The following is a 25738-nucleotide window of genomic DNA, read 5'->3' on the forward strand; positions in this document are numbered from 1 at the left end:
AAACAGCTTACTTGCCTAAACAGGTACAGCCTCATAAATATATTGTTACCCTTTGAACCTTTTTCATTATGTTACAGCAGAGGTAAGGGAATAACATTATAACATGATATAAGCTAAAAAAAGGTACATTTTCCAAAATTCTGCCCCGTCAGCAACAATTGTAAATATCAGTTTTATCTGGCACTTTGTGATTACAATGTGTATTGGCTAAAGTTGGAAACAGAGGATAAGGCTCTTAGTTTGGAGCCAGTAATTTAAAACTATTATATGAGACAGAGTGGACATATTGGACAGAGGACGGGGCTGAAGCTCAGAAGTGACCCTGATGTTTTCTGCCTGGTGTTTCTGTTGCTGGGTGAACTGCTCTGTGGGATTGCAGTTCCTCGGATCCACCTCCCGCTGCCAGCAGATGATCCGCGGGACTTCATCTTCCAGGGAGCTGAGCGCGCGGAGCGCCACGGCGAAGCCTCGCGAGCAAGCGCGTCTCTGGAGCCGCCAGCGCGGATCTCACAGCCATCTGGATGCAGCTTTCCCTGCGCTCCACACGTTTATGGGTCGAGGGTTTTAATTGAGGTCAAGCATCACGGCGTCGTGCTTTCAGTCGCCAGCGAGCGCTGCTCCCAATGTTTACTTCTCTGGCATGTCTTCTCCAGCCAGGGGGAAGTAAAGCTGAACAACAGAGGAGACATTTCTCTCGTTTATTTATTTATTTATTTTTTAGAAAAAGCCGTAGTAGAGGGACCCTTTTTTCCCCCCATCCGCTGTACGGAATATGCACTAGCTAGTTTGAACTGTTAGTCCCCTGGTGAGGCTTTTGTCGACAACTGCGGCTCCTCTTCGGCTCCATGATGGCGATGTTTCGGAGCTTTGTGTCGGCGAGCACCCAGTTTCGTCAGCAGCAGCAGCAGCAGTCCAGCAGCGGCCCCGGCCCGCTAGCAGCCCCCCCTGAGGCCGTAGAGAGCCAGTTCTCCTGTCCCATCTGCTTAGAGGTTTACCACAAACCCGTCAGCATCGCCAGCTGCGGACACACGTAAAGTACCCTGCTCTTATTTCACGGTCTGAGGCCGGATGTCGTTTCCCACGGTTACTCGCCGTGTTGTTTGTGGTCCAAACATTTCATCATTTGGCTTCAACAAGTCCCAGACCAGGTTCTGATAGAACCGGGATGAGCACAGGATGACAAACACTCAAATACAGCAGGGACTCCTGACTGTTCTTACTGACTGTTCTTACTGACTGTTCTTACTGAGCAATGAGCTCTGGTTTAAAAAAAAAAAAACAAAACAAAAAAGAAGAGTCTGAAACATCAACCTGACATTTTACATTTGCAGCCCAAAAATTAAAAATAAAAAACTAAACTCTGACTTTAATTCACATTATGGCTTAATAAAACATCAATTAAAATACCAGAAGGCAGCTTCTACTGAGTTTAACTATCACCAAAACAAAGCTGTAATGTGACCCGGTAAACTAGGGATTCTGCATGAAAAAACCTGCTCAACCACTTTGAAAAAAGAAATGTCATGTTAGAATTAGGTCTGTCGCAATAAATCAATTAACCGCATGATAAAACAAATTCAATCATTTTAATTTCTACTTTCTCTCTCTTTCTACCAAAAATTGGATAACAAAAGTCTTCAGTCTGGTGCTTTGGTCTCAACTAGCCCTATTTTGAAAGACAATTTTGCTTATAGAGACTTCATCATTAATTTTATTTATTGTTTCTGTTGCTTTATTAAAATGTTGGTCATTTTAAATGTCTCCCAGCTCCAGTGTTAAATGTTCATTAGAAGTTTATTGATCTTTCAGAATGTGTCCTTGCATAATAAAACACATATACCATAACAATACTTTAAAAGGATCTCAAAACAACAATAGTTTATCGCAATAACCTCTCGGACAATTTATCAACAGGCCTGTTTGGTCACCACTTATGATTAAATAAGTTATTCTGCCACCACTTAAGTAAATTTGTCCGGTCATTGTGGGTGCTATTAATTGGTGATATTAGTTATTGTCTGTTTTATTCCAGAGCTAATTTTAACTCAGGATTTTGGAGGATTTTACTTTCAATATTGTGATTAGAATTTTTATCATCTTTTTATTTAGCATCAGAATACTCTTTTCAGAATCCAAATTTCTTTTTTTGTGATTTTTTTTAAAGAAAGAAAGCATAACGAAGTTTAAAAATAGCAACTCTCGAAGGTAAGTCAAATACATAAATAAAATACTAATAAATAAGTATGTCTCAATAAATATAAATATATAGTTTTACTCCTCGTCATCGTTTAAAAAAAGTTTTTATTTTTATTTTGTGTGATATTCTCATCCTGCTTGTGTTATTGCTGTTGTTGTTGTTTTTATTATTACCGCCCTTTCCCCCCTTTTGATTAAATAAGCCTAATTTAATTCATATTCAGCTTTGCTAGAATTAATACTATGTTTCTGTTACTATGATTTGTGTCTGTGGAGCAAGGAAAGATATAGAGAAAACCTCTGCATTCATATATGATGCTTTGTATATGAATTATTGTAAAGTATCCTCATTTAACATGCCTTGTTGTATGCATTTTGCTATAGTATTATTATAATACCCAATATGGCATTGTACCTGCAGTAATAAAAAAAGGTTACATAGACACAATGAACCACATCACCTAAAAATGTCTCCTGCATTCATGTCGCCACCAATATAGCTTCATGTTTTATGTGTCAGTATTCTTCTTTTTATACTTTTCCGGCTCGCTCTAATCTAATTCTGCCTTCATAAAGATGAGAGAAGCTTCTCGATGGGACTGGATATTCAGAACCGTGGCTGTAGTTTCGGGTTTCCTTCATCTCATAATCTTCAGATTGCTTGTTGGGGGGGGAAAATGATGCTGTCATGGAAATTTATTTATAATGTCCTTTTGTCACTGAAGTTTTTAATATTTTTTTATGAAACCAACAGTCACAGAACACAGACGGTTTTTGCTCTTGCATTAATCTGTGCTGCAGGATTTTACTGTGATACAGATGATTTTATAACCTCTGTATTACAGTACTATCTAAGTACAAAGCTAACAGCAGAGATTTGTTCTTGTAATTGCTGTCAGTGTTGAACTTTGACCCCCGAAACACCATCATCACCTTCCATCTGTACTTTCTTAGTATTTGTGAGGATAGACAATGCAAATGCTTTTACATGGAATGTGACAATCTTTTATAAGATCAGTAAATGGTTGACAAACACTTTTTAAATTAAAAGGTTAAAATGGAAGTATGAGAATGTTTTTATTTAGTATGTCGCAGAAAAAATATTTCTGGACGCTGTCTCTGAGTGGTTCTCTCTTCTCTCTTTTGTTTCTCTTAATAACTCTGCTATTAGAGTTTGTTGTTCTGATCTCTACAGACAGAAATAAATCGACAGGAGTCTAGTTATAAAGCAAATCGAAGAACTAAACAGGAATCTTAGGACAGTTTAATTCTAGCGTTTACTAAATGTGGAGAAAATAGAATAAAAATAAATCTAAATAATGCAAATGTCTCTGAGATCATCAGTAAAATCATTATATTTCAATAGGACTGAATCCAGTGTGCTACACAGTAGCTCTGGGTGAAGCCCATGAACTGATGTCTCTTGACTTTGTCTTTTAGGTTCTGTGGGGAATGTCTGCAGCCATGTCTTCAGGTGGCCTCACCCCTCTGCCCTCTTTGTCGTGTGCCCTTTGACCCCAAAAAAGTGGAGCGCTCCTCCAATGTGGAGAAACAGTTGGCCTCCTACAAAGCCCCCTGCAGAGGCTGCAGCAAAAAGGTCCAGAATAACTCCTCCATGTTAAAGAAGTCATGTCATTGGTCCTTAATTCACTGTATATCTCCCCATGAATTACTGATGATGTTTTGTTATCCATCTGCTCTGACTGACATGGAGCTGATCTCATCGTTTCAGACATGCAGGTAACAATATCGGGTCTGTTGACAGGTGTCTCTGGTAAAGATGAGGTCCCACATTTCCTCGTGTTCCAAAGTACAAGAGCAGATAGCCAACTGTCCCAAGTTTGTCCCTGTGGTCCCCACATCCCAACCTATACCAAGGTACACACATGTTCTCACACAGTTTTATGGTTCATTTGATGGTTCAAGAAGCATCTGTTCTTCTAAGGAATGATTTGACACTTTTTTTGTGCATTCGTGTCTTTTGGCGTGCAGCAATATTCCAAACCGGTCGACATTCGTATGCCCGTTCTGTGGGGCCAGAAACTTGGACCAGCAGGAACTGGTGAAGCACTGTATGGAAAACCACCGCAATGATCCCAACAAAGTGGTGAGGAGATACGCTACATGGGATTTGATTGGCTGTTTCCAAAAAAAATTCCCCTCCAAAAAAAAGGATGATTCTTCTAATCTGTTAGAAATGTTGGACATTAAACGGTGTTGGACGACTCGTTCCAACCAAATGACGTTATGCTGCTGTGAACTTTATATCAGCAGGTCCAGCAACCTGACCGGTGGTCGCTCATGTTTTTGTCCCTACAGGTGTGCCCAGTGTGTTCAGCCATGCCATGGGAAGACCCCACCTATAAGAGCTCCAACTTTCTGCAGCATCTTCTTCACAGACACAAGTTCTCATACGACACCTTTGTTGTAAGTCCAGTTCTATCCTACCTGATGTAATATTTATTTTTGGTTGCTGCATATTTTTTCTAAACTCAGCTTTATGGATATGCTGTTGCACTGCCACATGTTTTTACTGTAGATCAGTGTTTCTGCATGTTTCAGGTCCGTTCTGCAGCACTTGATGACATGCAGAGGAGGTCATTTGAATCTGGTGTCCTGGAACAAAGACACATCTAAAATATGCAGGACAGTGGCCCCAGAGGACTAGAATTTAGAAACACTGCAGTAGACTATGAGCATATTCTAGAAAATGACATAATTGGTGATGAAATTAGTTACAGTTAAGGTCATAATTATTATCTTCCCTGAAGAAATCTTACACAATTTGTAATATTTCTATGGAAAACCCCACAAAATCTCTTAATACTTGTACTGTTTACATTTATGGTTTTCAAAAGAGTTTTTTGGCTGAAAATCTACTATTCTGCATCTCTAATCTTCACTGAGTCCCTGGGATTTTTCTGTGGTTCTGACTTAGTATTGGTTGGTCCAATTAGAGCTGTCGAACAAATGCTTTATATGCTGACAAAGAGAAACTACACACTACAGTGAGTCATGACATTAACAGCAGGTTTGGTTGTCGTTTATTACTTATCGTGAAAAATTTCTCGTCATGATTGGAATTTTGATTTGTCGTTGTCTTGATAAATTCCAATTATTGGTGTTAAATAAAAAACAAAACAAAAATGTTACTTTTTTTTCTCCATTGTTTGTTCCACAAGGGTATCAATAAATATCAGTAAATTCTAAAATATGATTAAATTCAGCTACTGTGTGTAATTCAGTGATATAAATTTCACTTTTATCAGTAAGCAGTCTCCTGAAGAAGCATATTTCTAATGGGAATGTTTTTCAGGAACAGCATTTTTGTTTGTGGCGCTGTGAAGGCCGTGCCAAAAATTTATCTAAGAAAGACATAAAAGTTTGTTTTTTATTATCATAATTTTTATTGTTATCACAATAGTACCGCAAAGTATCTGGATAAAATTCAAAGTCCATATCGCCCCCCCGTAGTTAACAGACTTGATCTGTCCATTCAAACATGTTCATCCAGTTGTTGCTTTTAAACATCATTGCATATTATATGTTATATAATCATTCCAGACTGCATCAAAAATCACCACTGAACATGAGATTTATACTCATGATGATTCAATGTGAACTTCTCACTTTGGCTTCCCCACCAGATAGTCACTTACCAGCTGTGTGTCCATTATAAATGTGCACAAATCTTTTGTTGATATTCTGCTAATTAAAAAAAATAAAAACACACACACACAAGTTGGCAATTTTGAAGTTTTCTGTCTTTGTGGGAGTTATTGGCAGAAATCCACAGTCTTTTAGTTTTAGGAAAATGACACAAAGTGTTTCATGTTGAACAAAGTACCCAGCAGCAGCTAACGGCTGTTGTTTGTTTCCTTCATCAGGATTACAGTATTGATGAAGAGGCAGCGCTTCAGGCGGCTCTGGCCCTGTCACTGGCTGAAAACTGACATCAGACCCCGCTCTGTCCTCTCCACTCCTCTGCTGTTCTTCCACGGGTCAGAACCTCTCAGACGTCACATGGACGCACCTGACTCGACTGTATGATAAAATTGCAGCCAACTTTAAATAATAACCTCACTTCTTTTTCCTTCTTCCTGGTGTAGCAGAGCACCTTCATTTTATTCCAAAACAAAAGCAGCGTGACCGATCCGATCCTCACTGCGCCGTATGAATTGAGCGTTTTTGAGGACGGGCTGGACCGCAGGTCCGGAGTGGATCCAATTACCACCCAGGAAAAACTCAGACACCTTGACCGTTGCAAGCCCCCCCATCTACGGTTTGGAAAGCAGTTCATCAGATCCCCTTTGGGCCACTGCAGCGTGAAGGGCTACCTCCTCAGAAAAAAAGTCTGTTTGTTTGTTGAAACCTGCTGCTGACTCTTAAGGCCTCCTCTGTGGTCCAGCTCCCCGACCACATGCACCGATCCACCAAGGTAGACACTGTGAGTAAGCTGGCCTCAGCTTCTGCTTCTGCACTGACCAGGGCGGAACCTTTGGCTGCCCCATCAGCAAGATCTAACGAGCATCTGCACAAATCCACGCATCTCCTCAGAGACAAAACACTGGAGGTGATTCTTCAGCAGCATTGTCAGGCTGCACAAAAACTGGACTTTTTATGTTGCTCGGAAGTGAGAATATTTCAGTAGACTTGCATTTTATCCCACGGAATGCCCATTCATGTTGCTGTCCACAATATGCTTTACGGTCATGATCAGTGATCAGTGCACCCACCACCCCACACTAACCTGATAGTAGTTTTACAGGTTTGATTATGAGGCAGAGGCCTCGCAGTCAGTTACACATTTCTTCTGTTTTTGCTTTTTTGTCTCAATTAAAAGTTCCAGATCATTATAAAAATATGTTGGACACGGATAATCTGAGTAAATTCAAAAAGCTGTTTTAAATGTTGATTTCAATCATAAAGGAAAGAAATTCCTTTATGACTGAACCTGGACCCATGTGGAGAAGTAACGGGTCCGGTTCTAATTCTAATGACTGCTTGGCAGAATCAACTTCAAGTATTTATAATAACTGGTAATAAGTCTTCAACATCACCACTGAGGAATAGCAGCCCTCTCTACTTTGCAGAAATATTTTCGTTCAGCCATGTTGAAGTGTTTAAAATCATACTACAGAATCTGAATTGGATTTAAGGGGTCAGACTTTGGCTAGGCCGCCCCAAAACTTCCATTGTTTTTGTTTTCCTAATGTCTTTCTGAGGTTGCCTTGCTTCAGTACTTTGGATCATTTTTCGGCTGCAGAACTGAAGTGTGCTTGGGCTTATGGTCCCGTACTGATACCTGGATATTTTTCCTGTGGGATTAGAGCTTAAAAGTCTTGATTCTATCAATTATGGAAAGTCATCCAGGTCTTGAGGAATCAGGCCAGCTCCAGATTCTTTGGACTGCCCCTACCGTGTTTAACTGCCATTACAATATTCTTAATCTGAAATGCTGTTGGTTTTAGACCAGATGTAACTGGATTCACACCTTCCAAAAAGTTCCACTTTTGTCTCATCAGTTCACAAAATATTTTCCACAAAGTCTTGGGTTTCATCCAGATGTTTTCTGGTAAGACAGACCTTCATGTTCTTTTGGATCAGCAGTTGTTCTGACCTTTGAACTCTCCAGTGGAGGACATTTTTGTTCAGTCTCTCTCTAATTCTGTAGAAACACGAACTCTGACTTACACTGGTGTTTGTTTTTGCTCATCCTCTTGATCCAAAATAGAAATTTGTGTGATGATCTGAAACATTTAAGAGTGTCAGAAAAGCAAAATGAAATATATAAACGGGGCAAAACCATTTTCATTGCTCTGTTTGTCATTACGTTGTCCAATGCTGACCACAGGAAGAAATAGTCAGTGTTAGTCGTTTCTTCCCTGCCGTCCAGCAGAAAACTGGTGGTGAGTTAGTTGCAGTTATTTTAGGACCAGGGCCAAATTTGTCTTGATGGAATCTCAAATATTTTGGGGGGAAAGGTCCATACGTGGTATGTTCTGTAGAGTGGCTTTCATCCATTGTTTAGGCTGACTGTTGGACACTCCAGCAATTTTCTGTAAACTGCCACAACTTATACCCTCTGTCACCAGCGTAGGTCTGGACCTCTTATTTGGTCCAGGTTCTAGATCAGAGGTCTCAAACTCCAGTCCTCAAGGGCCGCTGTCCTGCAGTTTTGTAGATGTGCCACAGGTACAAAACACTGGAATGAAATGGCTTAATTACCTCCTCCTTGTGTAGATCAGTTCTCCATAGTTCTGCTAATGACCTAATTATTCTATTCAGGTGTGGTGCAGCAGAGGCACATCTAAAAGTTGCAGGACAGCGGCCCTCGAGGACTGGAGTTTGACACCTGTGTTCTAGATGCAAGTAACTGTGAGGACATCAGCATTGGCTCAGTAGGTTTTCTTTAGTAACCCAAACATTATACGCAACATCTAACTACTGGAAGCCGAGCCATTTGTTCTCTCAGCTGTCATTCCTTCCTCAACATCAAGAGATGGAAACTTCAAAGCTCCATCTTCATCTCCAGCAGATCCGGCTGCACTGTTGAAGATGAACACACGACTGCAGCATACTGGGTTTTATTTAGTACTTATAAAACAGTTACATAAAAGACTAAAAAAGGTACAAAAAGTCCCAAAGTGCATCAGGAAAAAAAATCAAAATCAGTGACAACTAAAAGTTGTCAGACAAAACGGATTTTGTAAAGGATTTGAAAATTGTTTCAGATTAAGTAATCCTGAGTTAGCTGGCAGAGTTTTCTGTAATAGCCAACAAGGATAACAACGTCCAACCCGGGAAGAGTCACAGGTTTAACAAGGCTTAGCAATCCAGACTGGTTTGAAGTGGTGCCACATACAGATTCCAGTCATTTATATATAAGACTGTACAGATACAAACTCCAGTCAGGTGTTAATCCCATGTATGTTTAAAAACCAATTAACTTTACACACCTCTAAAATAGCACATTATATTGTCTACATTAAGGTAATTACTGCGTCCAGTTTTACTCACCAGTGACATTCTTGGCACGTTGCCATCAGGTTCTCTCCATAGTGTCCAACATTTTTGGTGCAAACATGTCAGTTTTCCACAAGAGCGCCCCCTGGAGTCAGAATTCCAACGGGAACGTTGAGGCTTGCCAGGCAGCAGTGACTTTAAATATTCAAGGTGGCTGCTGGGGGATGTAGTGCTGTTGAGAGGCCAATGTAAATCCTTTATTTGCACTTCCTACAGGTTATGCCTGTAAGAAGTGCATCCTAACGTCTGTGCAACCTCTATTTGTGAACATGTTATTTTAGTTTTTTTTAAAACATATACATTTGTTCACAAAGCTAATGGTAGTTAGCAGCAAAAATAAATATGTTGAATTGTAACGTAGGTGTGGCATCATTCCCAACTCGCGTCCTGGGAAAGGTTTCTGCAGGACACACGGCTCCAATTCACCTCTGATTATCTTGAAATATTTCATTTAAATTATCCAAATACAATCCAAACATAGTGACAGATTAGATTTAGTGACAGTCCCATCTGATCAAAATTGTGACGCCAAACAGTATGATTTGAATTTTAATGCCATTTAGTTGGTCAGGTGTTATTGCTAACGCCTGACCGACTCATGGCTATTGGCAAAGAGCCATTCCTTGTGGAATAATATTATTAATGGTACTGAACAAGCATTAATGTTGCATTAATGTGGCAGAAATGACCAACTCTCCTTTAACAGGAAGAAACCAGAGCCAGACCCAGTGAGATCATCTCTAGAAACCTACAGGGGGTAAATACAGAAAAACACAGCCCACTTCCTGTCTGATTATGTAGAGGTAATTTTGACTGTCTGTCTGAACAGACAGTTTTGCTATACTTACCAAATTTAATACATCAGTTTCATACACAGCTACAGTTTAGCCAGTAGATGGCAGTCTTTTCCCAGCCATACAGATGCTGTACTGAATATGAGCTACACATAAGTCTTGTAAATCCTAATCAGCACAATAACCTGATGTGGATAAGTTGAAAGATGGAGCTGTTTTTATCGATGGACAGATGGATGCTGCTTGTATTCTAAATATTTCAGTTTACATCTCTTATTTTGGTCACATTATGTACATTATGTTGCCACTTGCAGGCTAGATGTTTGTAAAGCTGCTGCTGAGGGTTATAGAAGCTCTAGATTTTGGAAAAAAATAATGTATGTTTTTTTGTTTGTTTTTTTTTTTACTTCATGTGGGTGATGATTGATTCTCCATTTATGTCACTATGACAAACTTTAGTCATAACCCTGTCAGAAATCTGCTAATAATTAACCGTTGACCATGAAGGGGCATTACGTTTGATATAAAAACCTCCTTCAGATTCTAAGCAATATTACTGTGCTGTTATGTAAAGACGGAAGAAAAATGGGAGTCTCTCAAGAACCTGAGCTCTTTTGGACTTTTCATTGTCACTGTTTGTTTTATGTTCTGAAGATAAACCCCCAAACTGATATTTTTCACGAAACTGTTCTACTAAGTTTTTTTGTTGTTGTTTCTCTACTATGTTACCGTGGGAAACACATTATGTATCATATGAGTCCTCCCTGATCTGATTTCAACATATTTTTTTGTCATTGCTATGCTGTCTGTTAGATTTATGTCTTCTATACTGAGAACACACTGTATTGCTTATGCGTCTAAAAAAATGTTCTGGAAATTAATTTGGTCCACTTTTATTCTTTTGAATAAAACTATTTTACAATCCAGTCATTTTGTGTGTATCTCATCCAGTTCAATTCCATTCTACCTTAAAATGTTTCCACTAACTCCATGAGTTCAGCTGGATGGGAGAAACCAGTGGAAGCTTCAGAAATGCTGGGACCGGATAAACTACAGCACATCCTGGGACTGGTAACAAGAAGAAAAAAAAACAACTTCCCCTCCCACGAAGAATCTGACAAAATAGAGAGTGGCAATAAATGCTGGCAATTATGATTACAGATACAAATTGAGGACAGATACAACTGAGATTAATCTGATTTGAGGAACAGACCACTGACTTCCAGAAAACAGAAATCACGCTAACATAATGACTAAAAATACCCGAGCAAAAAGATGACGAACTCAGCAACAGGAAGTAAGTTTAACGATAGACAAAAGGAAGAGAACAACCACAATACAACAGGGACTACAATTTAAAACAGAACTAGAACCCGGACATGAAAGTCCAAAAGTACACAAAACCATAAAGTGATCATAAATCACAAAGCCAGAGTTCATGAGACACCCCAAAGCATGTTTATCACACTATGCACAAGCCATATTATATACCTGGAGATTAAATCTTCCCCCAGGTTGTCAGAACTGCTTACTCATCATTTCATACCTCTTCTACAATCAATACAAAATCATTTGGAACAGAGGTTAAATTTACCACTTTCATTTTCTGGTAGAGCAGTAACTATAACAATGAAAATACTTCCTCAAATGAACAAACTATTTTCCGTGTTACCCATCCAACCAACTGCAGACTGGTTTATGTCCTTAGATAGTAAATTACAACATTTAGTTGGACAAATGAGCCACCAAGAATAAAGTTATCAACCTTACAAATCCCAAAACAACATGGAGGGCTCAGCACACCAATTGTTTTTCATTATTTTATACAAAATCATTTACAGTACTTAATCAAATAGACCCAACCTCAGCAGTGTAATGGCTTATGTAAAATAAAACCATAATTTTGTGGGAGGATTTCATCACATTTTCCAATCATTAGTTAAACTATTAAGAAACACTGTCAGCTTGGTGGAAATTAAATAATATTACTAATTCAAATTTTACATCCTCAACATACACACCATTTTGGAGTAAACCCGTCTATTTTAGTTCATGTATCTCTAAACGCATTGCACATTTTGAACATATCTTTGGACATAATAAACTCTTCTTATTCCCAGAATTAACTAAACGACACAGACCTAGTAACACACAGCACCCAGAGTATCATTGAATAAAATGGAACATGGAACCACTTAATACAGAACGTATTTTACAACTTGCTGGCCTAATTAAACTTGCAACCAGAAAGGAAGTTCAGTCATTATATTGAATGTTAAACAGGATTGATTCAACAATATCCACACCTACATCAAAACGGCAAATATATTTAAAACATTAACCAAGATTCTGAGTTTTGGATGACAAAAAATTCTAATCTTCAGCTTATTCAGTATAAAATAATCCATCCAATTCACTGCACAACTCAACAAATTGCACAAAGTGGATCTGGTTCAGTCTGAAATATGTAGAAGTTGTTCACAAAATACCAAATGTATATATTTTAATTCTTTATTGCTATTATGAGACATCACAACAATTATTAGTGATGTCTGAAATCCTACACAATTATTATAGTGTTAATCATTGCCGAAAATGTTTTTATGAAATAAAAATATGTATGCTCCCATTCAGCTGGGGCTGATTACTAACAGACCTTCAAACAGCCCATAGATGTGGATATTAAATATTCATTCCTACAGTAGAATCTCAGAGATATGACCAAAAACACAGAGGAAGAAACAAACTAAATATAGATATAAATATATACTCTTGGCAGATTGAATTGAATCAACATATTTCTTCTGGCTGGTAGTAATATTACCAGCAATATAACCAGAGTAATGATCTGAATCTGTGGAAGTAACTGAAGATTAGGGTGATGTTAAAGAGGCCTTCCAACAACCTCCCAGACTTGAGGAAAAAAAGAAAAAAAAATCATCACCAAAGAAAAAAGAAAACATCTAAATATCAGAGTAAACATGGAACAAGCTACTCAGTCACTCGTAGAAGACTTTCATTTCTGGAAGGTCAATAAAGATTATTGAGAAGAACGTCAATAATAACGGTGTGTTAGTGAGCCAGTGGTTCAGACCGTGGAGGAGCTTTCGCATTTTCCTCATAGTCAGGATGGTTTTATTTATTTTTTATTATTATTATTTTTACATTGACATGATGGTTCAAATGCTTGCCAGGCGCAGCCTTGTGGAGATCAAAAACTTGTGCCATGGGAATCAGCTGAGAGCTGATTCCACCAGCTCTCAGCTTTTTATAGGGAAACCAGGAAATGGAATTGGTGTTTAGTGTGTGTGTGTGTTATTTTCTGTTCTGATGTCTGACTGCCAGCTGGAAACCAAACGACTCCTTGAGGATCAGAAAAAAACTTTGAACATTGAAGCTTCCAGGAACTCCACTGCTGCTCCCATTGCTCCACCCTCCTACATGTCCCGCCTCCATCGCAGGTGAAGCGCTGCCTCCTTCCAGAAAGCAGATAACCTACCTATGTCTCATTCTTTAGTTCAGATTTTCTTCTTCAACTTTTTGGACCACTTGAACTAACTGTAAGTGTGCTTCTTTTTTTTCTACTTGTACTTTGTCTTCAGGAACTTTCCTGTTTCTTTCTGCTCCCTGATGTTTGGAGAACATGTTTGTTTCTGATTTCAGCGCAAAGTTTCATCTCTGCTGTTTGAAAATTAATCTACAGATTATTGAACTGGAGAAAAACAACATGATGAACAACTGATGTTTAGATGTGATATTTAGATGACTAGAACTCTGTTGACCCAATAAGTTTCATAGCTTCAAATGATCCGTCTGAAATCTAAATGTCTGGGAGACAGACATTTAGATTAAAGACAGGAATGGCCTTCATGTTCAGTTAAACCAATTTTAAATGTCCAACCAAAAAGTCTGACAAAAACATGCTCTAGAGGTCCTGCTTTCGTTCTACTAAATGTTCAAAGGTCAACTTGAAACCTGAACTGTCTCTTTAGAGGTTTCACAGCCAGTTAAACCTTATGGATCATATTAACACGTGTTTCTGTCAGGTTAAGAACAAAGGTCCAGTTGATAAATGTAGAAAGTGATTAAATAATTTGCGGGTTCATCTGTCCACATATTTCTCCACCCTGTTGTTTATGGCAGCTGTAAAATATCTGCAGCTCAGAGATAAGATTGAAAAAACTGTTGAAAACCTGAAGGTGAATTGAATCAGACCAGGAAATTTTAACAGCTTCAAACCTCTTCAGATTCAACATTTTAGAGTGGAATGCATGAAACAGACAAGTAATCCAAAAGGCTAACATTAGATCTAATAAATCCATCAATAAAACAATAATTATTTCCAATAGTCAGATTTAAAGACCAACCCCCCCCTAAAAATGATCAGTCTTTTGTTCCACTGTGGGAGAATTATGAGTTAGAATTTTATTTCCCAAACAGAGAATCTGAGGAGTTTAAAGATCTTGTAGGGAATATTTTACCTTAAATCCACATTTAAAACAAATAAATGTTTTTAAACAAAGTCATTTGTTCATGAAAACACAGAGAATCTAGAGCCTCCAACCGGTTTAGAGTCAGTTCATTTTCATGATTCCAGTTTCAGAATCTCAGGCTTTGATACCCACCTTATAAAAATCTGTCACCAGCTGGGATCTTCTGATGTCTTTGATTTCTGCATAAAAAAACTGTCAAATAAGTGAGTTTCCTTTTTAATGTTGTTAGTAACCCAGGAAGGGATAGACATGGAGAAATTAAAGATTTCAATAGGCCTTGTTGGTGAAAATCACTCATTTTGGAGGAACTGGGCCACCTTATAGAATGTTGCAGCTTCTTGAAAACCCAGAAATCTTTTTAGGAGTCAGGGATGTTGCTCTGGAAACATCTGCAGAAAACTTCCAGATTCAATGGCTAAAGTTTGGACCAGAACCCAAGAAATGAAACAGATTGTTGATCAGTGATGAATGGCTGAGTGTAGAAATGAATGAATAGCAGCAGAACAATCAGATAAATTTAGTTCACAGGGATAAATAATATTTAATTAAAGCCTGCTGTACTTCTGGATGTTTGGACCTTTAACAAGGGCTGAAAAATGTAAAACCAAAAGGTTTGGCACCATTCTGTTAAATATGGGCAAATCTTCTTTTTCAGCTCAATAATTTATTTTTTACAGTGTACATTTATTCTTATATGAGGTGCAAGAGGAATTAGAAATAAAAACTGAATTTCTAGTTACTGCCTAAGGTCGATTAGTGGCGATCTCATGGCCATCAATCTAATTTGGTGGCCATGGGTTCGCCACTGCTTTTTGTAGACGTGGTTCTATTGGCTTCATCAGATCATGATCTTCAGCTTTCACTGGAGCGGTACACACTCATCTTCTGAGGATCAGTGCCTCAAACTCTGAGGCCATGGTCTGGATCCAGAAAAGGCTAGAGTGACTTCTCTGGGTGATTGTTTCACTTATAAAATGGAAAAAATGTCTTGTTATTAGTGAAATAATCTGCCAGTGGAACAAGTACATTTTCATCAATGTAAATGAATTATTAACTTAAAACAAAGTGGAGGAAGAGTAGGAAAGATAGACAGTCAAATGTAAGGAAAGAAGACCAGAAACAAGGACACAAGGGAGGAAAGAAAGAAAAACACCATTTATGTTTCTTATAAACTGAAATCAAATGAGCTATTTTCTAGACTTCCAGGCAGAGGAGGAACTCTGTGTTCATGAAGGTTTGTGGATGTTGAGGAAATCAGTCAATCACATGTTAGTCTGGAGACATACAGGAACCCAGAGGACAGTGGACACCTACCAAGGCTGAAGTGATGTCTTCACATTATTAGATCAATTCAACAATAAACTGCTGGGTTTTAGAAATTTAGAAAGAAAAGCGGAAAAATGATCCAGACCAACATCCAGAGGATCACAGCCAGACGTGATGAGGGTCTTTTCAAAGTCATTGACAGGAAAATGAGCCTTCAGTAGCAGCTGATCTTTTTCCAGCGCTATTGATGTAAAGGATGATCAGAGTTGATCTGCAGATGAATGATTTGTGTTTCATGTGCAGGTGAAGGTAGAAAGTGTGTGCAAGCTGATGTGGATGTGAATTCAGCAACATGGATCAGCGTGAGTTCAAAGAGGAGAAAACCATTCTGTGTGGGGAAGATGAAGATGAGAGCCAGAGCAAAGGTCAAAGGTGAGATCACCATCTCTAAGTGTCCAGAACCCTTTTCACACACATTCACACTATATCAAACCAAAACAGACGTGATGATGAAGCAGCTGCTGTTCCTCTTTGGTGCTTCATCCAGAATGAACAGAGCAGCTCAGCATGGTATCAGTGTGTTCTTCCAAACATCAAGTCAGTGATGCAGAAGCAGCTGAGTGACACCAGCCTGTTGGTTAGAGTTCTGTGTTACAGCAGGACACATCTGGGAAAACTTCCAACACATTTCCTGGATCTTGATGACCAACATGAGTTCAACATTTTTCATGAGTGAAAGAATGATGAATGATCAGACATTTATGGAATAATATTTATATTGATTTTCTGACAACTCACTCTATGGAGGTACTGACAGGATCTAGTGAAAATCAATCAAATGTAGCAGAACCTCTGTTATCTATGTAGATCCCTGTTTTTACCCAGAGTTCTCCTACATCAAACCTGAAGAGGCAATTAACATGAAATCATTATTTAACTTGGAGACAATTTGTCCCATTGTTCAACCAGGTTCCTACTCTTATGGGTCTATAATGTAAATATTGGCTAGTATGTGGACAGAAGCTGGTGTGTTTTAATCCTAGTTTTTTTTTTCTGTCATAATCTATCATAGACTCAAACCAGAACCCAGCTGTGTGTCCTTCAAGAGTGATGCGTCAAAGGAAGACTTCATTAACTTTAAATCTCCTGGACCTCCACCATCTGAGAGGTGAGCTGTATCTAACTGCTGTATCTCTGTGAACTGAGTAGGTCTGAAATGTTTTCATTCTAACATGTGTTTAACCTGATCTCAGCTCTTTTTTCCACATTTCTGTGTGGAGAGTCCTGGAGGGTGTAAGGGAGTTTGCACAATCACTGCTTTGAGGACTTGGAGAAGGTAGTTGAACTTGTCCCTTGGGGACCCCGGTGGTACTCCGGGAGTATGGGGTACCAGGCCCTTTGATGTGGACTGTTAGGTTTCTGTATAACTGGTGTAAAAGGTTGGTCCGCATTGCCGGCAGTAAGTCAGGCTAGTTTCCAGTGAGAGTTAAATTCCGCTAAGGTTGCCCGTTGTAACCGATTCTGTCCATAACATTTATGGACAGAATTTCTGGGAGTTGCCAAGGTGTTGAGGGGATCCGTTTTGGTGGCCTTGGGATTGCATCTTTGCTTTTTGCAAATGATGTGGTCCTATTGGCTTCACAAGGTTCTTAAATTACTTAAGTAGGATTCAAAAATCCAAGATAAGAAATAAAGCCAAACTTTCCCTTGTGCCATCAGTTCATCCTGGCTTTATTAGTTTCACAGAGGCCAGGCCACGATCAGGAACCAAGAACAGAAATCCAGCTTCCTCCCAGTTAGCACTGAGATATTCACAAATATATTGTGAATTCTGGTGTTACTGGTTTTCATTTTTTCATTTCATCTTCCTTTTCTAACTTCCTTGTAATGTGTTCATCTGATGTTTTACTGTGACACTCTTGGAGATTTCATCTGTAAAAACTGTCAGGTAAATATTTACAGACTTCCTAATTGTTCCTGATTCCTCCACAGAGTGGACCTGCAGAGCTCAGAAGTTCCCAGCCAGCAGCACCAAACACAGCTGGACTCCATATTTATGGTCTGCACATGTACAACTGCTGCTTTTCCATGGATTCTGTTCACAGTCATCTCCATGCTACAACTTGCAGACAAATCTGTCTAACATGGATTTGATGTTTTGTTCCATGATTTCAGTCTGATGTGTCATTCATATGTTATTTTCTTTCAGCTGCTGGAGGAAAAAATTGTCGTGTTTGTGAAGAATGAACTGAAGAAGATCAAGAATGTTTTGAGTCAAGATGACCCAGAATGCTCAGATTGTCAAATAGATGTAGAGGAGGAGGTGGAAGGTGAAGATGACGAGCAGAGGAAGAGCAGCAGAGAGGCAGTGATGAAGATCACACTGAACTTCCTGAGGACGATGAAGCAGGAGGAGCTGGCTGACCATCTGCAAAGAAGTAAGAGGATTTATGCAAAGATTGGATCTGATGGAAAAATCATTCTAAATTAAAATATATAAAAATTATTTATTCTTCATTCAGAAACAATTCCTGCACCTTGTCAACGAGAACTTAAATCTAGTCTGCAGAAGAAGTTCCAGTGTGTGTTTGAGGGAATTGCTAAAGCAGGAAGTCCAACCCTTCTGAACCAGATCTACACAGAGCTCTACATCACAGAGGGAGGAACTGGAGAGGTCAATGATGAACATGAGATCAGACAGATTGAAACAGCATCCAGGAAACCACAAAGAGCAGAAACAACAATCAGACAAGAAGACATCTTTAAAGTCCCACATGGAAGAGATCAACCAATCAGAACAGTGATGACAAAGGGAGTGGCTGGCATTGGGAAAACAGTCTTAACACAGAAGTTCACTCTGGATTGGGCTGAAGACAAAGCCCACCAGAACATCCAGTTCATATTTCCATTCACTTTCAGAGAACTGAATGTACTGAAAGAGAAAAAGTTCAGTTTGGTGGAATTTGTTCATCACTTCTTTACTGAAACCAAAGAAATCTGCAGCTTTGAAAACTTCCAGGTTCTGTTCATCTTTGATGGCTTGGATGAGAGTCGACTTCCTCTGGACTTCAACAACAAGGAGATCCTGACTGATGCTACAGAGTCCACCTCAGTGGATGTTCTGCTGACAAACCTCATCAGGGGGAAACTGCTTCCCTCTGCTCTCCTCTGGATAACCACACGACCTGCAGCAGCAAGTCAGATCCCTTCTGAAAATGTTTTCATGGTGACAGAGATCAGAGGGTTCAGTGACCCACAGAAGGAGGAGTACTTCAAGAAGAGATTCAGAGATGAGGAACAGGCCAGGAGGATCATCTCCCACATGGAAACATCACGAAGCCTCCACATCATGTGCCACATCCCAATCTTCTGCTGGATCACTGCTACAGTTCTGGAGGACGTGTTGGAGAGCAGTGAGGGAGGAGAGTTGCCCAACACCCTTACTGAGATGTACATCCACTTCCTGGTGGTTCAGACCAAAATGAAGGTGGTGAAGTATGAGGGAGGAGCTGAAACAGATCCACACTGGAATCCAGAGAGCAGGAAGATGATTGAGTCTCTGGGAAAACTGGCTTTTGATCAGCTGCAGAAAGGAAACCTGATCTTCTATGAATCAGATCTGACAGAGTGTGGCATTGATATCAGAACAGCCTCAGTGTACTCAGGTGTGTTCACACAGATCTTTAAAGAGGAGAGAGGTCTGTACCAGGACAAGGTGTTCTGCTTCGTCCATCTGAGTGTTCAGGAGTTTCTGGCTGCTCTTCATGTTCATCTGACCTTTAACAACTCTGGGATCAACCTGATGGAAGAAACACAAACATCTACAATGTCTTTGAAATGTAAGATTTTAGAAACAAAGTCCATCCATCAGAGAGCTGTTGATCAGGCCTTACAGAGTCCAAATGGACACCTGGACTTATTCCTACGCTTCCTCTTGGGGCTTTCACTGCAGACCAACCAGAGACTCCTACAAGGTCTGCTGACACAGACAGGAAGAAGCTCACCAACCAATCAGGAAACAGTTCAGTACATCAAGGAGAAGATTAGTGAGAATGTGTCAGCAGAGAAAAGCATCAATTTGTTCCACTGTCTGAATGAACTGAATGATCGTTCCCTATTAGAGAAGATCCAACAATCACTGACTTCTGGGAGTCTCTCCACAGATGAACTGTCTCCTGCTCAGTGCTCAGCTCTGGGTTTCATCTTAGTTTCATCAGGAGAAGATCTGGATGTGTTTGATCTGAAGAAATATTCTGCTTCAGAGGAGGTTCTTCTGAGACTGCTGCCAGTGGTTAAAGCCTCCAACAAAGCTCTGTAAGAATGCAAATTATTATTGTATTTATTTTTGATAGTGATAAATCTGCTAATGGAGTGGTAAATATTGATTTTTGTTGTTTCAATTCTTTTAGAATTAACCAGTTCACAACAAAAGACAACATAAAGATGTGTAAAATAAGGCAGTTCCATCAATCTTTCCAAGGAGAACATTGGTTTTTGATGAATTACTTAATGACAATTTTTCTCTCTATCTCCTCAGACTGAGTGGCTGTAACCTTTCAGAGAGAAGCTGTGAAGCTCTGTCCTCAGTTCTCAGCTCCCAGTCCTCCAGTCTCAGACAACTGGACCTGAGTAACAACAACCTGAAGGATTCAGGAGTGAAGCTTCTATCTGCTGGACTGAAGAGTCCAAATTGCAAACTAGAAACTCTCAGGTACAGTGTTCTCAGTTTCTGTTCATTATCAGCTATTAAAGATGTCAACGTTTATTTTCAATAGGAAAAATAAAATTTCCTATGAAAATGCAGTGTGATTGTTTAAGCTGAATGTTTTCTGAAAAATTTGTTAAAGTATTTTAAGTCAACTGCAGAAAACTCACAGACATGTAATAAGCACAAGCAGCAAAAAATAGCTAAATATATACAAAATCTTTTGTTTCTGCAGCTTGTCAGGCTGCCTGATCTCAGAGGAAGGCTGTGCTTCTCTGGCCTCTGCTCTGACCTCTAACCCCTCCCATCTGAAAGAGTTGGACCTGAGCTACAATCATCCAGGAGACTCAGGAGTGAAGCTGCTGTCAGCTGGGCTGAAGGATCCACAGTGGAAACTGGACACTCTCAGGTATGGAGGAAGCTCTTGCAAGTGCCTCTGGTAGAGGAGGAAGAATTAATTTCTAACTTTAAAGTGAATTTGATAATAACTTAACATGTTAAAAATAACTAACATGATCACTGTATTGTATCTCATTACTGTAGGGAGTTGATTTAAACAGAAGACCATGGTTCAATTTAGAGTTTAATCTGATTTAAAGCACTAAAAACAGATGCAATATTTCTCAAAGTTATGGACAGAAAAAAGTGACAGCAAAGTAAAACAGAGCTAAATCTCAGCCTCAACAGTTAGAGCTTGCCTGTTGTGTAGGTGTAGTTAATTCAGCAATTTAGAGTCTATAACCCTAAACATTCGATCACATATGTGAACCAGCCTAGAACTTGGTTCAGCTAAAAGCAAATATTGCTACATCTAAAGAGATGTGGAGGTCACATAAAGCTGCTGGGAGGTCAGAGATATACCCAGGAGTCTGTTCACAACTTTGAGATCATGTCAGAAGACAAACTGCAACATTCCGGACCAACTGCAGTCAATCAAGGCATACCTGACTAACACTAATGCAGAGAGAGTTACAGTGATACTACAGGGATGTAATAAAAGCACCCGTTGCAAGCGTTTAAAAGATAAACATAATTCACCTCAGACAGAAACTTCAGTCTAAAAAAGGATCACAGAGTAACTGAACCAATCTGATTTAGTATGCGAAGCTCTGAATGCTCAGACTCAAATGCTACGTGAGCTCAACCACAAACTGGAATCGCTTCTTGCAGAGAGTTGCAGGCTAGTTGCGGTTTCTGAAACTTGTTAGCAGGGAGGAACACACCTTGGAGAACCACAAAGATCACAAATTTAGCTCTTTGAGAGTCACCATTGATATGTACCTGTGAGATTCTGAAGCTGATGGAAAAGTAACGGAGTTGTACTGATCCAATGTTGTCAATCGTTTGACTGACAACAAAAGATGCCTCGCATTACATGGGACACATGACTGCTTCATTTTGCATGTCAGTTTCAAGATAAATGTGTGATGAACCGGGCTGCTTCATGGGTTGTTGTATGGAATTTGGTCGAGCATCAGAGCATCTGATTTGTCATCAGCAGTGGCCGAAATAAACGGAACATTGACCAACATATTTGATGTGTATCGATCATTCATCAAAATGTAATGTTTATTACTGGTTTTCTCAATTGTTGATTATTGTGTTTTTTAATAACTTTATATTTTTGTGATTTTGTGATGCAAAGCGCTTTGAACAGCATTAAACTTGGTTGTTTGCAAGAGGAAAATTTTTGACATCTGGGAATACTTTGAGTTGACCGCTCACAATAAGATTCTTCTTAAATAAAAATAATTAACTCTTTCACCTCCCAATTTCTCATCTTATGGAAATTTCCACTATTATTTATAGTTTGATAAGCAAAAATGCATCAGTCTTGCACAGCCGAAACACACTTAAAGTTGTTCCAAGAGCAAAATTTTGCACGTAGCTAAATATAAGTGATCACAGCCAATTAGAAATCCAAGAAAAAAGAACTTAGCAAAGAAAGTCAAAACACAAACAAGCACTACACTCCTAAGACACTAAAACATCAAACGTCTTTATTGTCAAATCAGTCTATGACATAAAAGAAAACAAAACTCAACTGTTGACAATCAAGATATAGCAGGACTAGTTTGGCTACAAATAATTTTAATAACTAAAAACATTACTGTTAAATAGGATTCAATTGACTCTACTCTTACTAAACATAAGTTTGACAAAAACGTTGTGACAATATTGCAATTACAAATTTTTGGAAATATGATCTGAGTGACAAGGCTGTCAGTTTCTGCAGCAGATGTCACTAGTGAGTAGTGAACCTTCGGGCAAAGAAAAGGACCTCGAAAACTTCCTTGCTTCATGAAGCTTAATTTGGCCAACATTAGTACGTAGAGCTGAACAGGAGAAGAACTTCAAGCTTTCTTTTTGGTCTGTCTGATTACAACATTGCAACAATCCTACAGTTTAGTCTGACTTCATCTGAAAGTAATTCTTTTACACTGAATCAGTTTGAAGGCAGGCCAGCTCCTCAACAGAGCTGAGATATTCTATGTCCTCTAGAAATGTAGAAGTTACCTCTTTGTTGAATTTTTGTGGGAATGTGGATGGACTAGTATTGTGCCAGTGTTTAGATTTATTGTGTTTCAATGGTGATTATTAAATCAGTTGGAGTTTCCAAAAATATTTCCTTTCTTGATGTATTTTTAGGTGTCAGTGTGTTTCATCAGGTTGTTACTGAGGGATTTCCTTTCTCCTCTCTGTTGGGGTTTTCCCTGTGTTTGGAGAAATGATTTGTGCTACAGCAGCACCAACTGCCCTAACTACAGTCATTGCAGTTTGAAATGTTTTCATCATCATAGCCCAGATGTCTGTATGCTCTCAAACCTTCTTTATTTCTTTGGATTTTTACAAGTGGACGTGTTCAAATGTTGTATTGTTTCTTCCTCAGTGTGGGACAATGTGTGTGTGAGAGGCATGTAATGTCCATGTCTACATACTGAAAGAGACCGATTGCCTGATCTCCCTCTTCCTTTCAGGGTGGAGCCTGCTGGAGTCCAATGGTTGACACCTGGTCTGAGGAAGTGTAAGTGTTTGTTTCATTTGATTCATGACAACAAAGCAGCAACCATCTTCAAACATCACATCACTTATTCTCATCATCAAAGTGTCAATAAATTATCAATAATTGCAGCTGGATCATGTGTGCTCTCTCCATCAGATTCCTGTGAACTCACCATTGACACAAACACAGTGAACAACAGCCTCAAACTGTCTGAAGACAACAGGGAGGTGACACGTTTGAAGGAGTTTCAGTCATATCCTGATCATCCAGACAGATTTGATCCTGCACAATTGCTGTGTAGAACTGGTCTGACTGGTCGATGTTACTGGGAAGTTGAGAGGAGAGGAAATGTTGACATATCAGTGAGTTACAGAAGAATCAAGAGGAAAGGAGACTGTTGGTTTGGATGGAATGATCAGTCTTGGTGTCTGAGATGCTTTAAAGGTGGTTATACTGCCTGTCACAATAGCAATTCAACAAACATTTCCTCCCCCTCTTCCTCTGTCTCTAACAGAGTAGCAGTGTATTTGGACTGGCCTGCTGGCATTCTGTCCTTCTACAGTGTTTCCTCTGACTCACTGACCCACCTCCACACCTTCAACACCACATTCACTGAACCTCTGTATCCTGGATTTTGGTTCAGGGTTTATTCCTCAGTGTTTCTGTGCTGAGTTGAGTCTAAAGAGTCTCCTCCTGTCAGAGAAACATTGTTACTCTTGAAAAAATAGTTCAGTCTCTATCTTTCTCTTTCACTCAGAAACACATTTTTCAGATTCATGGATTCTGTTGTTTTTTAAACTCCTAAATAATTCCTTGGAAACCTCTTCCTCTTCCAGTCCTTTAAAGATAGAAGCTGGGATTATTCCAGGATCCACACGTTGTTTCTCTGTTTCCAGTCAAGGCTTTACACTGAATGTCAGGATGTTGTGTTTCTCTCTTGGTGTTTTCCTTTCATTCATGATTCAGATTTAATTTAAATGTTGGGCAGTTTTTCTCAATCACTGGACATTACCTGTTTGTGTTGGCTCCTATTTTTCTAAACATATCTTTTTTTTAAAGCTAAAAGGTAGTTTTGGTGCCACCTGCAACGAAAAAACTTCCACATGTTTTAAAACTGAATTAAAATTTTTAATTAATGTTTGACATTTCTGGAAGCTGCTAACGTTTAGAATTATGTTTCCTTTTCTTGTAAACGTGAAGTTTCTGTTGTTTTAAAAGATGACCATTAAGAAAGCTGTGAAGCATGGTGGTGGCAGCATTATTATGTGAGGATGCTTCTCAACAGTAGGCCCTGGAAGGCTTATAAAAGTCAAATACTGTAAATGCAGCAAAATGGAAATGGAAAATCCTGAGGATTACATCTGCCGAGGAACTTCAGAGAATGTTTATTTCTTCCAGCTAATCTATTTAATATTGAATTGAAGCGGGTGAATATACAGTATATGTAAAATATTTTGTTACATATTTTAATTTTTAATGTCAGTTGTGGTAGAAATCAATATACAGTACAGACCAAAAGTTTGGACACACCTTCTAATTAAAATGGATTTTCTTTATTTTCTTGAAGCTCATCAAGAAAATGCAGAGTGTGTACAAAGCAGTAATCACAGCAAAAGGTTGCTACTTTGAAGAAACTAGAATATAAGGGGTATTTTCAGTTGTTTTACACTTTTTTGTTTAGTGCATATTTCCACATGTGTTATTCATAGTTTTGATGCCTTCAGTGTGAATCTACAATGTCAATAGTCATGAAAATAAAGGAAACTCATTGAATTAAAAGGTGTGTCCAAACTTTTGGTCTGTACTGTATATATATAAAAAAAATAAAATAATAATAATAATAATAAATATATATATATATATTAAAAAAAAACAATTCCCTTCTCACCCACCGCGGGTGGTTCTTATCCTCTGAGCTCAGGTCCTCTACCAGAGGCCTGGGAGCTTGTGGGTTCTGCACAGTATCTTGGCTGTGTCAAGGACTGCACATTCCTGGACTGAGATGTCTGATGTTGTTCCTGGGATCTGTTGTAGCCATTGGTCCAGTTTGGGGGTGACTGCCCCGAGGGCCCCGATGACCACAGGCACCACTGTGGTCTTCACCTTCCAGGCCCTCTCCAGTTCCTCCCTGAGGCCCTGGTGTTTCTCTAGTTTCTCGTTCTCCTTTTTCCTGATGTTGCAGTCGCTTGGTATTGCTACATCTACCACAACGGCTTTCCTCTGTTGTTTATCCACTACGACAATGTCTGGTTGG

General features: G+C 39.1%; 3 protein-coding genes across 4 annotated transcripts; all 3 read left to right on the forward strand.

The window, feature by feature from the left end:
• The first annotated feature begins 444 nt into the window (after window positions 1-444).
• rnf166 (ring finger protein 166) lies at window positions 445-8404 on the forward strand. Of its 2 annotated transcripts, none has more exons than XM_023326947.1 (7): window positions 445-1030; window positions 3637-3793; window positions 3962-4074; window positions 4189-4303; window positions 4516-4623; window positions 6084-6197; window positions 6309-8404. In XM_023326947.1, the coding sequence occupies exons 1-6, from the start codon at window positions 846-848 to the stop codon at window positions 6147-6149; spliced, it is 744 nt and encodes a 247-aa protein (XP_023182715.1). In that variant the 5' UTR covers window positions 445-845; the 3' UTR covers window positions 6150-6197; window positions 6309-8404. The 2 variants fall into 2 exon arrangements, with proteins under 2 accessions (XP_023182715.1, XP_023182714.1); XM_023326946.1 differs by having other exon boundaries at window positions 446-1030; window positions 6306-8404.
• A 5095-nt stretch (window positions 8405-13499) lies between these two features.
• LOC102231458 (NLR family CARD domain-containing protein 3-like) lies at window positions 13500-20346 on the forward strand (the record flags this gene model as incomplete). The annotated part of the gene is made up of 7 exons (XM_023327856.1): window positions 13500-13576; window positions 16079-16207; window positions 16848-16943; window positions 17768-17834; window positions 17985-18213; window positions 18298-20089; window positions 20313-20346. Coding segments are annotated over exons 2-7 (2298 nt in total), but the record flags the coding sequence as incomplete, so codon positions are not given.
• Window positions 20347-20755: 409 nt separating this feature from the next.
• On the forward strand, window positions 20756-24987 carry LOC111606697 (neoverrucotoxin subunit alpha-like; the record flags this gene model as incomplete). The annotated part of the gene is made up of 3 exons (XM_023327840.1): window positions 20756-20889; window positions 23459-23505; window positions 23641-24987. Coding segments are annotated over 3 exons (696 nt in total), but the record flags the coding sequence as incomplete, so codon positions are not given.
• Window positions 24988-25738: the final 751 nt, after the last annotated feature.

Source organism: Xiphophorus maculatus, chromosome 22 (genome assembly GCF_002775205.1).
Source record: "Xiphophorus maculatus strain JP 163 A chromosome 22, X_maculatus-5.0-male, whole genome shotgun sequence".
Lineage (NCBI taxonomy): Eukaryota > Metazoa > Chordata > Actinopteri > Cyprinodontiformes > Poeciliidae > Xiphophorus > Xiphophorus maculatus.